The 16,310-nt window shown below is 44.8% G+C and overlaps 1 protein-coding gene across 1 annotated transcript; it reads right to left on the minus strand.

The window, feature by feature from the left end:
* Positions 1-10,662: 10,662 nt before the first annotated feature.
* LOC121265913 (secreted RxLR effector protein 161-like) lies at positions 10,663-11,310 on the minus strand. Its single transcript, XM_041169576.1, has 2 exons — positions 11,012-11,310; positions 10,663-10,966 (listed from the first exon to the last, which is right to left on the minus strand). The coding sequence occupies exons 1-2, from the start codon at positions 11,308-11,310 to the stop codon at positions 10,663-10,665; spliced, it is 603 nt and encodes a 200-aa protein (XP_041025510.1).
* Positions 11,311-16,310: the final 5,000 nt, after the last annotated feature.

Below are 16,310 nucleotides of genomic sequence, written 5' to 3' on the forward strand. Positions count from 1 at the left end.
GATCATATAAGGGTATGCGGGCGGCGGAGCCACATCGTCAGCCTGAAGAGCACACGCCCGGAGGGTGCGTTACAAGGAAGTGTTCAGTGCGAAAAGGGGCGTAATCAGGCTGCAACGATGTGCTGAGGCACCACAATAACCTTTGGCGAAAGGGACATCCTCCACTCACATGATGACGCATTGGTGGTAACAATGCAAGTGGCAAACTTCAGGACCTGGAGGATTCTGATCGACAATGGCAGCTTGGCCGATATCCTATTTTGGGATGCTTTTGTCAAAATGGGCATCAACCTGGACCGGCTACGCCCGGCCCCAATGCCCCTAAAGGGCTTCACAGGTGACGTCGTTCAGCCAATAGGGGTCATTACTCTTTCAATTTTGGCGGGAAAGGTGCCCAGAACCGCAACCATAATGATCAACTTCTTAGCTATCAAGGCCCTGTCCTCGTACAATGCCATACTAGGACTCCCCACCTTGAACAGTCTGAAGGCGGTGACATCTACCTTTCACCTTAAAATGAAGTTTCCCACTGACTTGGGAGTAGGCAAAATCCATGGTGAGCAGGTCCTAGCTCGGGAATGCTATGACAAGGAGATGAGGTAAGAGGCCAAGGTCGTGGTGGCCATTGAAGTACCAGAAGAAACACTTGAGCCTGGGTCACCCCCAGTCTTGACTGAATGGGACGAGAAAATTCATGACGAACAGGCCCTCCGGCAGGCAGCACCTAACGAGCCCATGGTGCTTATAATAATAGACCAATAGGAACCGGGGTGGCAAGTCCGGATAAGCACTAGGCTCAGCTCGGACATGAGAGCCTCGCTGATATCTCTCCTTGTAGAACATCGAGATGTGTTCGCCTGAGAAGTACAGGGCGATAGCCGAAGAAATAGATCAACTCCTAGCTGCGGGGTTCATCCGAGAAGTCCAGTACCCAGAATGGCTCTCTAATGTAGTCTTGGTAAAGAAGCCCAACAGAAAGTGACAAATGTGTGTGGACTTCACCGACCTAAACAAGGCCTGCTTGAAAGATAACTTGCCTCTACCACGTATTGACCTGATAGTGGATTCAATAGCGGGACATCCCCTTCTCAGCTTTATGGATGCTTATTCCGGGTACAACCAGATAAGGATGAATCCGGACGATGAAGAAAAAATAACGTTCATTACCAACCGAGGGCTCTACTGCTACAAAGCAATGCCCCTCGGTCTGAAAAATGCGGGGGCCACCTACCAACGATTAGTTAACCAAATTTTCAAACAACAGATTGGTCGAAACATGGAGGTATATGTAAACGACCTGTTTGTAAAAAGCAAAGAGACCCAGAAACATTTAGCAGACCTACGAGAGGGGTTCTTCGTCCTTCGACAGTACTGCATGAAGCTCAACCCGTTGAATAGTGTGTTTGGTGTGGAGACAGGTAAATTTCTAAGATACATGGTCTAGGAGAGAGGGATCGAGGTGAATCCTGAAAAGATAGAAGCAGTGATAACAATGCCTTCCCCATGAAGCGTCCATAAGGTCCAGAGACTGGATGGACAGGTGGCGGCCCTCAACCGATTCATCGCCCGATCCACCGACCGGTGCCTACCCTTCTTCAAAGTCATGAAAAAGGCTTAAAGTTGGGATGAGACATCTGAGAAGGCTTACACCGACCTAAAGTTGTACCTCAGTAACCCCCCGCTGCTGAGCCAGACTAGACCAGGAGAGGTCTTGACTATGTACTTGGCGATGTCCCCACACGCCGTATCGGCTACACTGGTCTGTGAAACTGAAGAAGGACATCATCCCATGTACTATATGAGCTGAGCCTTCCGAGGCGCAAAAGCAAGGTACCCCCGAACGGAAATGTTGGTGTTCGCCCTCATTGTCACAACCCGAAGATTCAGGCCGTACTTCCAAGCACACCCAATCAGAGTGCTTACCGACCACCCCCTCAAGCAGATACTACAAAAACCTGACACCTCGGGACGACTCACCAAATGGGTAATCAAGCTCAGCGAATTCGACATGGAGTACCAGCCCAGAACCGCGACTAATGTGCAAGTGTTGGTGGATTTCGTCGCCGAATTCACCAATTTCCCAGAAGAGGTACCAGTCACACCCCAAGGAAAACCCTGGCAGGTCTACGTTGATGGTTCATCCTGCCAGGTTGGGGGGAGTAGGGGTGCACATTGTCACCAAGCAAGGAGAGGAACACAACTACACAATCAGGCTTGCCTTCAAAGTAACGAATAATGAGACCGAATATGAGGCGCTCCTAATGAGGATGACGGTCGCTCGGTTGCTCGGAGCAGAGGAGATAGAGGTAAGAGCTAATTCCCAGGTTGTGGTCAACCAAGTTCTGGGGCAGTTTGCTACGAAAGGGGAAAGGCTGAAGAAATACCTCCAATTGGTTTGCGACAAGCGAGATCGTTTCCACTACTTCAACCTTCAACAGGTTCCGAGGGCAGAGAATCATAAGGTAGACCATCTGGCGAGGGCCACATCAGGGCAGGAGGAACTTTAGCTTCCAAGATACACTGTGACCAGGACAGTCGAAGCCCCATCCATCGAGAGGGAAGTGTCTGTAACAACCCCAATACCTCCTGAATGGGCGATGGACATCCAAAGGTTCCTACAGGAAAGGCAACTGCCCAACAACCCAGAGGAAGTGCGGAAAGATAAAAGCAGGGCGGCCCGGTTCACCCTTCTGGAATGAGTGTTGTACAAAAGGGGTTTCTCTGAGCCACTCCTTAGATGCCTCTCACCAGACAAAACCCAGTACATATTGGCAAAAGTCCACGAGGGAATCTGTGGAAGCCATTCGGGAGTAAGGGCATTAGCTACAAGAGTAACCCGGGCCTAATACTGTTGGCCCCAATCCCTCATGGATACAAAGGAATTCGTTAAAAAATGCCCGAAGTGCCAGAAGCACGGACCAGTCCCACACTGCCCGGTGGAGGAACTGACCCCAATTATGGCCCCATGGCCTTTCGCCTAATGGGGCCTAGACCTGATTGGCCCTTTCCCAGTAGCAAGAGGGGGAACCAGATTTGTCATGGTTGCGGTCGACTACTTCACCAAGTGGGTCAAGGCAGAAGTACTCGCAAGCATCACCTCCCAAACCATAACAAAGTTCTTGTGAAAGTCGGTAGTCTATCGATTTGGCACACCACATAGCTTCGTATCGGACAACGGGAGACAGTTCGACTGCACACACTACTGAGAATGGTGTACAGAACTAGGGATCAAGGTAAAGTACTCCTTGCCGGGGCACCCCCAGGCCAATGGGCAAGCCGAGGCAACTAACAAGACTCTCCTCTCCACCCTCAAGAAAAAGATCGGGGCGCACAAAGGAGAGTGGGCTAAAGAACTCACGAACGTGCTCTGGGCATACCGAACTACTATCCGAACCCCCACAGGCGAGACACCATTCGCTCTCACTTATAGGAGTGAAGCGGTAATTCCCGTATCCAACACTTCGACTCAGACACAAACAACGAAAGGCTAGCTGAGAACCTGGATGCTCTAGAAGAAAGAAGGGAGGAAGCAGCAATCCGAACAGCAAGTAACAAGCTAAAGGTAGAGCAATAATTCAACAAGCGAGTCAAGCCATAGTCCTTCAAGGTAGGCGACATGGTGTTGTGACAAGTGAGGGTAACAACCCCAGAAGAAGGAAAGTTAGGGGCACGATGGGAAGGGCCTTACATGGTCACCGCAAACAACCGACTCGACTCCTATCGCCTTAAGGACAACCAAGGGTGCGAACTACCTCACCCCTGGAACGTCGAACATTTGAAAAAGTTCTATGTATAGAGGCGAATGGGAGGGGCCTTACCTCACCCCATGTAAGGCAGCAACATGTATGAACAATTATGAATGAATGAGAATGTCAGGATGTTTTTTGCAGATCTCTATTGCCCAAACAAAACAAAGTCTTGACTTACTACAAGGTAAGGTCCAAGTCCCAGGAATTGGAACCGACCCCTGCTTCGATAAAAGTCAAGTCCCTACACTCGTAAGAAGATGGGTCCCTTGACTCGATAAAAGACAAGTCCATACACACGTAAAAAGACGGGTCCCTTGACTAGATAAAAGTCGAGTACCTACACTCGCAAGAAAACGGGTTCTTTAACTCGATAAAAGTCAAGTCCCTACACTCGCAAGAAGACGAGTCCCTTGACTCACTGCAGGGTAAGGTCCAAGTCTCAGGACTCAGAACTGACCCCTGCTACAACTAAGCCCAGTCGCAAGTCTCCGAACTAGCCCAATCTAACAAAGTGGGATCCCGTATCTCGAGACCTGGCCCCGAGCCCCGCCAAGAACACATAGGAAACAAAAACAAGCTTTCATTCAAATTGTGAAAGCATATAAAGTACAAGGCAAAGGAACGCAATAGGAACCGAAAACATCCTTTTATTCACATTGTCAAAGCATACAAAGTACAAAGGGTTATGCCCACACAAAAAAAAAAAAAACAAACAAACAAACACAACAATTACAAGAAGCGCACAAAAATAAGGCCTATCACTGGGAAGGAGGAGCTGGAGGAGCACCCGAAAGGAATGGAGGATACTCGAGCTTCCCAAAATTTCTAACTAAGGCCTACTCCTCAGGACCAGGAGGCAGGGACACTAAGGGCAAAGTCTGCAAGTCCAACTCAGGATGTTGCAACAAGTGTTGTTGCATCCTCTTCAGGCCATCACTATAGCCGTATGACCAAGCAACATCCTGGATTGCGTTAGTATTTGCGATCCGAGATCGGATCTCTCTGGCAAACCTATCAACGTCACCCAAGCTAGACTTCAAGTTGGCAACCTCCCAGTCACGCAACATGAGCTAGGCTCTTTTGGATCCCTGACTGCGAGAGCTCGCCAATGCGTACGGTCTCCCGTCTAGCTGTTCTCTTAACCCTCGAGCTTCGTGAGAATGCCTTAAGGTCTCAAATAAAAACTTCGAGCGCTGCCCTGCTGCTAAAGCACGGTGCTGGCCGGACTCTTCAACCTCCTTTCGAATGGATTATGTCTCTTCCCGGGACTACAACAATTCCTCTTGGGCTGACTCCAACTGCGTAGGGGTGGCACTCAACTCAGCCTCCCGAGCGACCAAGTTTCGCTTGGAGGGAATGCGGGCTTCATCGAACCCCTTCTTCTCCGATGCCAAATGGGATAGGTCCTGCTCGACATCGCGCAAAAGGCCTTTGAGCTTCTTCTTCTTCTCTTTTTGCCTCGTGGCGACTGCCTCTAAATCCTCGTTTTGCTCCTTCATGAACATTACCTCCTTCACTAGTTCCTTCTGGTCAGTCTTCAAGTCCTTTATCCGTCGAGCTGCCTACTTCAGTTTAAAGTACCCAAAGTGCCTCAAGGAACCGAGCCCCCGGTTGGCCTCCTCCAACTCTCCCAATTCATTCCCTATCATCCCGGCCAGTTGGTCTACATCCTACGAAGGCAGAAAGCGAGAAAATGGTGGGGGGGGGGGGGAGTTCGGTCAGTAACAATGTCAGCCACGAACAATAAAGAAACAAGTCTGGAAAAGGTGAGCATACTTGGGCGAACAGGGATCTCAACATGAGGCCTACGCACTCAAAAGCGTCAACCCTGGACTTATCCAGAGCCAAGGTCAGAGGTGGGGCACCCTTTGCCCCTGAGGATGATGAAGGACCAGCATTCACCAATTGCCAAGAAAAATTGGGGAGAGACTCACAAGTCTAGTCCTATGGCCCTGGCGCCATGGGAGTCTAAGCCTCGGAATCATCATCCTCGCTCAAGTCGATAACTTGGGTAGGATCATCAGCCAAGCTCCGGGCCATAGCAGGAAAGGCATCGGGAGTCGAATCCTCACCTTCCTTGCTTCATGTGCTCCATTATTCCTTGCGCCGAAAGGTGAACCCTTGTGGCCCCCCTTCTAAGCTTCCTACCCTAGAGGGCCCAAGCTCTGTCTCATGCGACTTGGGTTTGGGAATCGAGTCACCTTCATCTTCATTGCCATTGCACCCCAAGGGACGTTTGTCTAAGCAGGGACTCGGGGGGGACTTGGCACACGTTGGAGAAGGGCCCGCTTTCCCTCATGAGACCCGAACCCCAGGAACACCTCACTCCCTCGTCTTCGGTCCTCTTTTGGGTTGAATCTCGGAGGGTGGCAGCTCTACATTCCGAAGCCTGATCGGCAAACTTACCCGAGGGGACCCGACAGTGGTCTCCTCCTGAAGAGTGTCCTCAAAGGAGGAGAAGGTTGCGAACGAGCTGGGCTCCCGGGAGAAAGGGTGCGCCAGGGATGCGAAAATTGATACCCGAAGGTCGCAAGCTTCCAATTCTTCTACGAAAGGAGGCAACGGGCTTTGGAAGGATTCAGTAGGTTGGGAACTTGTTGAAGCAGAAGGGCCAACAGTAGGACCCGGACCAGTCGAGAAGGATGTCGTCCCCCATGAAGAGGTTGCTGGAACCTCCGCACGAACGGACTCCTAGACGTGAGATGACCGGGAGGGACTTCCAGACTCCCCAACCCAACCCCTAGAATGAGTGGAGCCCCTGGCGACACAGCTCGGTGGGGGAGATTCATAGCGTACCCTCAGTCATTTGGCCTGACTGTTAGAAGGATGCACGGCTCACTTTCGACTAGAGGGGCGGGTCTCGGGAGGGGGGGCACTGCCCATGAAATTTCTTCCCACTGCGTACAAGCGGTCAGGAGCAGTCAAATAGTCACGGATGTTTTCATCCGAAAGAATCACGTCAATGTTCGACTCTCCCGGGTGAGCCCACATCAAGGCCTTGACCAACTAATATCGAGCCTCTTCCCTCCTGCTGAGGGTAAGCTCCAGACTCTCAGCTGATGGAGGATACCCCTAAGACGCCTGAATGGGGAACTCTTTGTGGGGGGCCTCCCCTTCGAGGTATTCACAGTCAGGGCCGGACACGAAGAAGAACTTGCGGGACCATTCTTTAATGCTCGAGTGACACTACTCGAGAGAAGCAATTTTGCAGGTAGTAGACAAGCCGATACTCATAGAAGAACTCCCGCGGCGTCAAGTCTGGGTACTCCTCGGGGGTCTTGCTTAAAACCATCCTATAGATGATACAACTGGAAATCAAGAGGCGCCACACGTTAGGATGGAGCTATGACGGGGCCAATCCAAGGTAATTCAAAACTTCCCAAACCGGGCGGCAGAATGGGAGGCGAAGACCGTTGGCAAACATGAGCTGAAAGAGAGTAACCCTCGTTGCAGAGCCGTCAGGGCTCAAGGCGTGTTCGCTCTGTGGCATCTCTAGCATCACGGAGGGGGGAATCCCGTACTTGGAGTGAAACTCTCTAAGGTCGACGCCAGTGATAGAGGAAACCCAGTGTTTCCCCCCCGAAGAAAGGAGCATCGATGTCAGTGGGAGCCATCAAAACTGTAGAAAGCGGCATAGAAGATGAAGAACGAAGGGCGAAGGCAGAACTGTCGAATGAGAGAAAGGGGGAAGGAAAGAGTTGTTGGGAAACTGAAAACGAAAAGTAGAAAAGGAAGAAAGAATTGAGAAAAATGGATAACAATTAGGAAAGGCAGAACGAACGTGGAAGGAGAAAAGGAGGGTGGAAAACGGCTTAAATATGAGAAGAAAGCGGCAAGAGGAGGCTCGGGAAGCAAAACGGTGCTTGGGCCAATGACGTCGGTGAGTGCCATGCGGCACCAGTAGCCGAAGTAATAGCATAGGTAGTAGCCATTGAGAGGGAGGAGAGCGCGGCACACACCAGTAAGATGCTAGAGCGGCCAGAAGAATAGTTTGCATGTCTCGTCGGTCCTCGAGAAGCGGGACAATCGCCAGGAACGAGAAGATGCATTTATGGAGCAAGCAAAGAGCCTCGAGAGGTCGAACTAGCAAGAATCGAACCGACAGAACTAAAATTGGGGCGGGGACCTTGAGAAACCTGGAGCAATGGAAGCCAAAGGGGTAGAACCATAACGAGGAAAAAAAAATTCCCACCTCGTGACCCGTGGTAGGAATTCGCGGGGTACTGTGAGGGAATGCCCATCCCGGAAGGGCACTAACCTAGGAAAGCCCAACCACAGAGCACGAGCCCAAAGGAGGGAGCTAAAGATCCTGGGCCATACAATTAAGGACCTAACACGTAACACATTCTAGAAGGGCCCGAGTCCAAAGGGAACCAAGTTACGAAATTACCGGCCCAATGGAGGAAGTTGGGAGCCCGGGGCGAGAGGATCAGGAAGCAAATGCAAACCAACTCAGAGTGGCCTGTCAACACCGGGCTCGGGAGCATCAGAGAGAATGTCCCAGGAGTCAACGAATTGACAAACCCAATCACTGGGCCGGACGCACGCCTACGTTCAGACAGCGGCACGCACCAGATCCCAAGGTCACAAATCCAAGGCGCGAAGCAACCCTTGCCAGTATCAGAGAATCCGGCGAGCGATGGCACATTCCCCGTACAAAGGACTTCTCGCCCACGATTTAGCACATAGAGGTGGTGGCATGAAACGGCCTGTTCCACGAACAAAGGACGGCTCACCCACGATCTAGCACAGACTTGCATGGTAGGGAAGTGGCGGTCAGACAGACCTAACACGACTGATGCAGCACGATCTCCCACTATGCCACAGACTGACACCTACTGGAGCGACAGAGAATGAGTGGTGGCAGGCTGACGCCTGACACACCATGATCTTCCTCAACAAAAGAACCTGAATCAGGTATAAATAAGAGAAAACCCTTCTACAGGGGGGCTCTCGACTCAATCAATCAATTTAATAATCTTACCATGTTCTATATTTCTCTCTTCTTTTTCGCCAGAGAATAACCCACTGACTTAAGTATCGGAGCGACACCAGAGGTCACCAGAGTCTCTATTTCTTCTTAGTTGCAGGCGACATGAAGCTTGGGCCTTGCGAAACTGCTCAAGCTGCGAAACACGACATCAACACTGGGAATAACTTTATTCAACCATGCTGGTGAAAAGGTAAAATCCCATTACTTCTGCAATGAAACAAGGTTGTGAAGTCAAATACAATATTCATGTTCAAAATCGTCAACTAAAATATAGATGAGCAACTACACAATCTACTAGGTCTGACACACCACGAGCTTTAGCAATTTAGTTAATGTAATATCCAGTCGAGCACCAAGCCACTTTCTAAAATTATTTTTTTAGATTTATATATATGAAGAGTCCAGTTATTTTTCAATTATTATCTTTTATATTGATCTCGGGTCCAAATTGTATTTTGGTGGATATTGAATTTTTTTTAATGGGCTTGCTATCTTAGTAATTTCCTTAAATATTTTTGTGTTGGATGACAAATCTTTTTATGGGCCGAGAAAATTTATGGAACAAGTATATATATATATTTTTTAAGAATGAGTCGAGGCCCAAATCTCAGGGAAAATCCCATTTATTATTATTTTTTTATTTTTTATTTTTTATTTTTGTTGCTCACTACGAAACATGGGCCAAATATTTGAAATGGACCAAAAGCCTAAACCCATGAGATCTGGTATCTTCCCCCAACGGCATGCATGTCCGTTTCTTCTGCATGCACATTTGTTTCTGCTAGGGTAAACGGCAACACTTTATATTCACATGTTACACAAGTTCACGCACAGCCCCACAGACTCCTCTTCATGACTTCATCACGTCTGTTTTCCATGGCATGCATGATGCACTTCTCCTTCCTTCCTTCTCTAGGGTTTTATCAGTTTTCCTATATATATATTCGTTACACAGTATCGCACACATACCCTGTAAGCCATCCTCAACCTAAAAACTAAGGTTGCCACTCCATGTTCCTCCTGCCTTCAAGGTACTGCCGCTTCAACACAGCCACCGTAAATGACCCCCACCAAAGCCAAGCCCTTCACATACAGCTAGCTCCTGGCTCCTCCGCACGCAACAATCTTTATTGGTGAGCTTGAGATGTTTCCCCCTTGCCGCTAGCCACAGCCACTGCCACTGCCACAAACAAGATCACCCTGCCAAGCTCCTCCACACAATCTCCTGCACCGTAGCCCACTACTCAGCCAGCGCAGCACTACCCTGCACCACCACCCAATGCTGTCGAGACTGCATGAAGACATGGGCTGTAACCTCTGTTTTTGCTATGATAGAAACAAAAAAAAAAAAATTGAAGCTTTTACACAATAACAGTAGAGAATATAAAGGATGTACTTTTCTGCATTTTATTGATAAACAAACAGCCTATAAATAGGCTAATACATAACTAAAAGCAACATGAAAATAGGCACTATCCGACGTTGAAAACAAACTCCTATGACTAGGTAAACAAACTCACTAAAGACTAGGACAACACAAACAAACTTACTGACAATTCTAAAGACTAGGGCAACCCACGTGCAAATTATTATATTTCCTCAACAATCCCTCCCTTAAACTGATGTTCCAGACATAACATACAGTTTAATAAGAGTTAAACTTTGAAGCTCCATCCCTTAAATTGAAACATTTGAAGTACAGACACCAAGTAGCTTCCTGAGCTTCTAAAATGCAGGAAATTTGAGAGGCTTGGTTAGAATATCAGCGATCTGGTCTTCACTTCTGCAGTAAATAAGATTAATGACTCCATCATTCGTGAGATCCCTCAAGAAATGATACTTCACATCTATATGTTTGCTTCAACCATATAAAACTGGATTTTTTGAAAGCTTTATTGCTAAACTATTGTCACAATAAATCTAAGTAGGTCCATCCTCCTTGAAATGCAGCTCTTTAAGGATTTTCTTTAGCCAAATAGCTTGACAAGCACAAGCTATTGGAGCAACAAATTCAGCTTCAGTGGATGATAATGTAACAATAGGTTGCTTCTTTGATGACCATGAAACAGCTCCTGTCCCCATCATGAAAACATACCCAGATGTTCCTTTTCGATCATCTAAATCTCCTGCATAATCACTATCTGTAAAGCCAAATAGATATGATTTTTCTCCATTCTTGTAGAACAGCCCAAACTCCTTAATACCTTGCAAGTACCGGAAAATTCTTTTTCCAGCCAAAAGATGAATCTATGTAGGACATTCCATGTACCTGCTAATCACACTTACAGCATGCATTATATCAAGTCTTGTTGCCGTCAAATACATTAAACTCCCCACAATTTGTTTGTAAAGAGTGTCGTCAACCTTCTTTCCTCCATTATCCTTTTTTAGTTTCATGCCAAACTCAGATGGAGTTTTTACATGATTACAATCCTTCATCTGAAACCTGTCTAAGATTTCTCGCACATACTTCTTTTGAGAAATAAAAATTCCAGTAGAAGATTGCGCCACTTCAATGCCAAGAAAATAATGCATCATGCCAAGATCAGACATCTTAAATTCAGCCATTATGGATTTCTTAAACTTCTAAACATGGTTGTATTATTTCCAGTGTAGATTAAATCATCTACATATAAGCAAACAATGATCATTTTTCCTCCGTCTTCAATCTTTATAAAAAAGTGTATGTTCATAAGGACATTTTTGAAATCCTTCATTCAAAAAATAAGTTTCTATACGACTATACCAAGCCCGTGGAGCTTGTTTTAATCCATATAAAGATTTCTTTAACTTATACGCTTTATGCTCATTGCCAAGTTTTACATAACCAGGAGGTTGATCAATAAATACCTCTTCTTTCAAATCTCCATGGAGGAATGCTGATTTCACGTCCAACTGGAAGATAGGCCATGAATTTTGAGCTGCAATCGCAATCACCAATCTAATTGTATCGTGCCTTCCAACTGGAGCAAAGACTTATTTATAATCAACACCAAACTCTTGCTTGTAGCCCTTAGCTACCAAGCATGCCTTGTGTTTGTCAACCTCACCATTCTCCTTCACCTTTGTCTTGTAAACCCACTTTACACCAATTGTTTTCTACGTTTTGGAAGATCACATAACTCCCATGTATAATTTCTTTCAATGGCTGTAATTTCAGCATCCATAACCTTTCTCCATTTTGGTTCTTTGACAGCCATTTCAAAACTGGTAGGATCACAATCTGAAAACAAAGCAAAATGTGTAAGTGGGTTATCACCTTGGTCAACTCCAGTTACCTCATAATTAGTCATACATCCTGGTCTTCTTTGAACACGTTGAGGCCTTTGTGATTCAGCTGCAAGTGGGCTTTGATCAACTATTAGAACGTTTTGAGTGACTTCCTCTTCTTACTCATTCTCCATAGGCTAATGCTCTTTCTCATCATCATCAAAATCTGCTGGAATATTTTCTTTAACACCATTTTGATTCCATGACCAAGTGCGTTTTTCATCAAATACCACATCACGGCTGATGACAATTTTAATGATGCTATGATTGTATAGTTTATAAACTTTTGACTTATTACTAACACCAAGAAAAATGCATTTTTCTCCCTTGTTATCTAGCTTCCTCCTCTTCTCATTTGGAATATAGGCATAGGCAATACACCCAAAAATCTAGAAATGAACTGCAGCAGGTTTCCTTCCGCTCCATGCTTCCTTTGGTGTCATATTTTGAACAGCAAGTGTGGGACTTCTGTTCAATATATGAATGCTCCAATTAACTGCTTCAGGCCAAAATCTTTTTGGAATGCCACTTTTTTGTCAAAAGGCTTCGCACCATATTCATAATAGTGCGGCTCTTCCTCTTGCATACACCATTCTGTTGGGATGTATAAGCTACTGTAAGTTGTCTCTTAATTCCATGATTCTCACAAAAAATTACAAATTCATGTGAGTTATATTCTCCACCGCGATCGGTGCGAAGAACTTTTATTGGGTTGCCAACTTCTTTCTCAACAAGCACTTCATAGCTTTTAAAAGCTACAAAGGTTTCAAATTTTTCTTGCAAAAAATATACCCATATCTTACAACTATAATCATCAATGAAGGTAATTATATATCTTTTACCTCCATTAGAATGTGGTGTTATTGGCCCACAAATGTCAGAATGAACAAGCTCCAATGCCTTCTTCGCTCTCTAAGATTTTCCTTGTGGGAATTGATTACGGTGTTGTTTGCTAACAACACATTTTTCACAAACTTGAAAAGAAGCTATAATTTGAGAAAGCCCCGTCACCATGTTCTTCTATTGTAGTGTTTTCAATCTGCCAAAATTCAGATGCCCATAGCGAAAGTGCCATAGCCATGCCTCATCCTTTAATTTTTTTTGAGAAGCACGAATGAGCGGTGTTGTGGAGATAAAGTGGGAACATACGATTCGCCGTTATGTTAACTTGAGCAATTAAGCCCAACTTTGCGTCTTGAATCTAACATACTCCATCTTTGATAAAAATCTCGTATCCTTTTTCTTGTAACTGGCCCATACTTAGCAAGTTGGTCTTTAAATCTGGCACAAAAAAAACATTAGCCATAGTGTGGGTGAAATTTCCTTTAGTTCGGATTGTTACATTTCATTTTCCCATAACAGAAATTTTAGAGTTGTCACCAAACTTAACAGAGCTGCGAAAGGATTCATCCAAGTCAGAGAATGCCTCCTTCTCTCCACACATGTGGTTGCTACAGCCACTGTCTAAATACCACATGTTTTGTTGAGTTTCTTCCTTCACATGACACACCATCAAAAGCGACACCTCTTTTTCCTTTTCTGCAAAGTTAGTTTGATCTCCACTTTGTTTATTCAAATTAGTTTGACATTCTGATTTATAATGGCCATACCTATGATATCTGTAATATTCAACATTGGACTTGTCTGCTAACTTTGATCTATAAGTTGTTGAGTGGTGGCCTCCACGTCCTCTGCCTCTTCCTTAAAATTGACTCTGTTGATGATGATTAGTTTGTTGTCGGTTCCCACGATCATTGTTGTTTCTGCCTCCTCTACCTCAACCTTTACCTCTTCCTCGTCCTCTATCAGCTCTACTGGGTGTAGGGTGAATTTCTGTTAAGGCTTTCAATGCTTGTTCTTTTTTTTCCTACTAGTTAATTTTTTGCTCATGAACCAGCAAAGAACTTTGTAATTCATCAATTGACAGTAAACCAACATCATTAGCTTCTTCTATAGAACAGACAACGAAATTAAATTTTGGTGTCAAGGATAGAAGAATCTTCTCAACAATGAGAACATCCTTTGTCTTGTTGCCATGGATCCGCATCTTGTTAACGATTGCCATCGTTCTTGGGAAATAGTCTATAACTAATTCTATTTCGAACTCCTAACGAAGTGCTTGAAGCTATTGCCTCTTAGCCCTTGTTGTACCTTGGTGCTTCTTCTTCATGGAATCCCAAATATGCTTGGCAGTGTCCTTGCAAAGAATGTTTTCCAAGATTGAGCGATCAATAGCTTGGAAGAGATCATTCTTTGCTTTAAGATCCTTTTAACTTCAGTCCTTTAAGCTCTGTCTTTTGCGCATCTATCAACACAACACCTTCTGCTGGTTCTGCTACTCCAGGAACAATAACCATGCAATATTCTTTGGACCTCAAGAAGTTCTCCATGATCATGCTCCAATGGTCATAGTGACCATCAAAGCGTGGAATGGTTGGCTGAACAAAACTTTCAGAAGCCATCAATTTCACTTTTACTCTCCTCGGAACCTGCTCTGGTACCACTAATAGAAACAGAAAAAAATGGAAGCTTTTACACAATAACAATAAAGAAGATAGAGGATGTACTTTTCTGCATTTTATTGATAAGGAAACAGCCTTTAAATAGGCTAATACATAACTAAAAGCAACATGAAAATAGGCACTATCCCACATTGAAAACAAACTCATATGACTAGGTAAACAAACTCACTAAAGACTAGGACAACACAAACAAACTTACTGACAATTCTAAAGACTAGGACAACCCACGTGCAAATTATTAAATTTCCTCAACAGTTAAAAATAGAGCACATTCGTGTGAGGGCCAAACCTTATCTGACCACCCCATTCAGAGCACCACCTGGTTCCAAAGGACACCAACAACTTGGACAACCACTGTAAGCCACTGGCCAGCCACGTTTTTCTTCCACCCCGTGCCATCTCGCACGCTGAGAACCAAGGAGAGATCCCATACACGTAAACCCATTACCCCACCATCTTTCGCGTCGAAAACCACCGTACAAGTAGCAGAAACCGCTGACGATGACACCTCGTCACCCCGTGCCGATGGGTGAGCCCACTGACTCTCTTCCATATTTGTTCCCTCACAATAGATTCTCTCTCATCACCCACCCTCCGTGTTCACTCTCTCTCTCATCACTCTCTCTCTCATCACTCTCTCTTTCATAATGTGCTGCCATCAATAGTCACCCAGGTTGCCGCTACACGTACCTCTTGGTATACCTCAGCTGTATCACCCACTTCGTGTTTTCATAGTTTTCAAAATAGAAACAATTTGGTTGCCTTCCCATAAGGCTTATCTTGAACTATGAGTTTTAAAACCAAACATGAGGGTTTTAAAAGTGGGTTGTCTTTACTTTGGGCCACATGGGCTTGTTTTCTACTGGGTTCCTTTTTATTTTTGAGTGTGCTATGTTAAGTTATTTTGAAGTTAAATGTTTTTGGGTTGGGCTCGGGTTCTAAATTATTTTAGGCTGGGTAATATTTTTATTACGACGACTTTTCGTATTGGGTTTTGATTTCTTAAATAGACTGGTGTTTGAGTTGAAATTTGATTAAGTATATTAAGTGGATATTGATGGATTTGGAAAATGATGAAATTTTAGGGTTATGAGAATTTTAGGTTTTGAGGAATTAAAATAGAACGATTTTTAACATTTCTGGTTTAAATATCGAGATACATGTTCAATTGAAAATTTATGAAAATTACATGCCAATTTTATAAGTGGCGATTAATATTTGCTTGACACGATTGTGGAAAAGTTTTGAAAAGTTAAAAAGTTCAAGTAAGCGAGGTTCCTATACTAGACTTTGCATAAAAGAAATGAACTGATATCGATTTTTGAAGAATATGCATGTTTTGTTATGAAAAGAAATTTGAAATAACCTCAGTTATTTATTATGAATTACTCGTGAAATTTTGCATAATAATAAAGTATTTTCTATCATGAATAGTGTAGACTTGAGCTTATTTTTTACAATTTTATTTCTGAACTATGCAAAAATGCGCGAATATGGAAATTTATGCATAATTATATGATTATGATATGATTTTGTTGTGTTCTGAATATGTTATTTACTTTGATATGATATGAAGTAACTTCTAAAAACCTTTGGCATAACATTCTGTTTCTGTTATGTTATAATCTTACCACGAGTGTAAAACAGTGGCTTTTGTTCGGGTTGGTATCAACTTTTCTGTTTTAGGTGCACCCACTTTGGAAACAAATTGGTTTTCTGCCTGGTCTTTCCTGTGTGCACACTCGGGCCTTTGAGAATAATAAGTAGGGCTGCTAC

Source organism: Juglans microcarpa x Juglans regia, chromosome 5D (genome assembly GCF_004785595.1).
Source record: "Juglans microcarpa x Juglans regia isolate MS1-56 chromosome 5D, Jm3101_v1.0, whole genome shotgun sequence".
Taxonomy (NCBI): Eukaryota; Viridiplantae; Streptophyta; class Magnoliopsida; order Fagales; family Juglandaceae; genus Juglans; species Juglans microcarpa x Juglans regia.

What these genes read in the sequence shown, in the direction of transcription:
- LOC121265913 (XM_041169576.1), bottom strand. Translation starts at nt 11,310, where the DNA reads ATGGCTGAATTTAAGATGTCTGATCTTGGCATGATGCATTATTTTCTT. An exon ending in GCTGTAAGTGTGATTAGCAG is followed by an intron (nt 10,967 to 11,011) that starts GTACATGGAATG and finishes GGCTGGAAAAAG; the next exon opens with AATTTTCCGGTACTTGCAAG.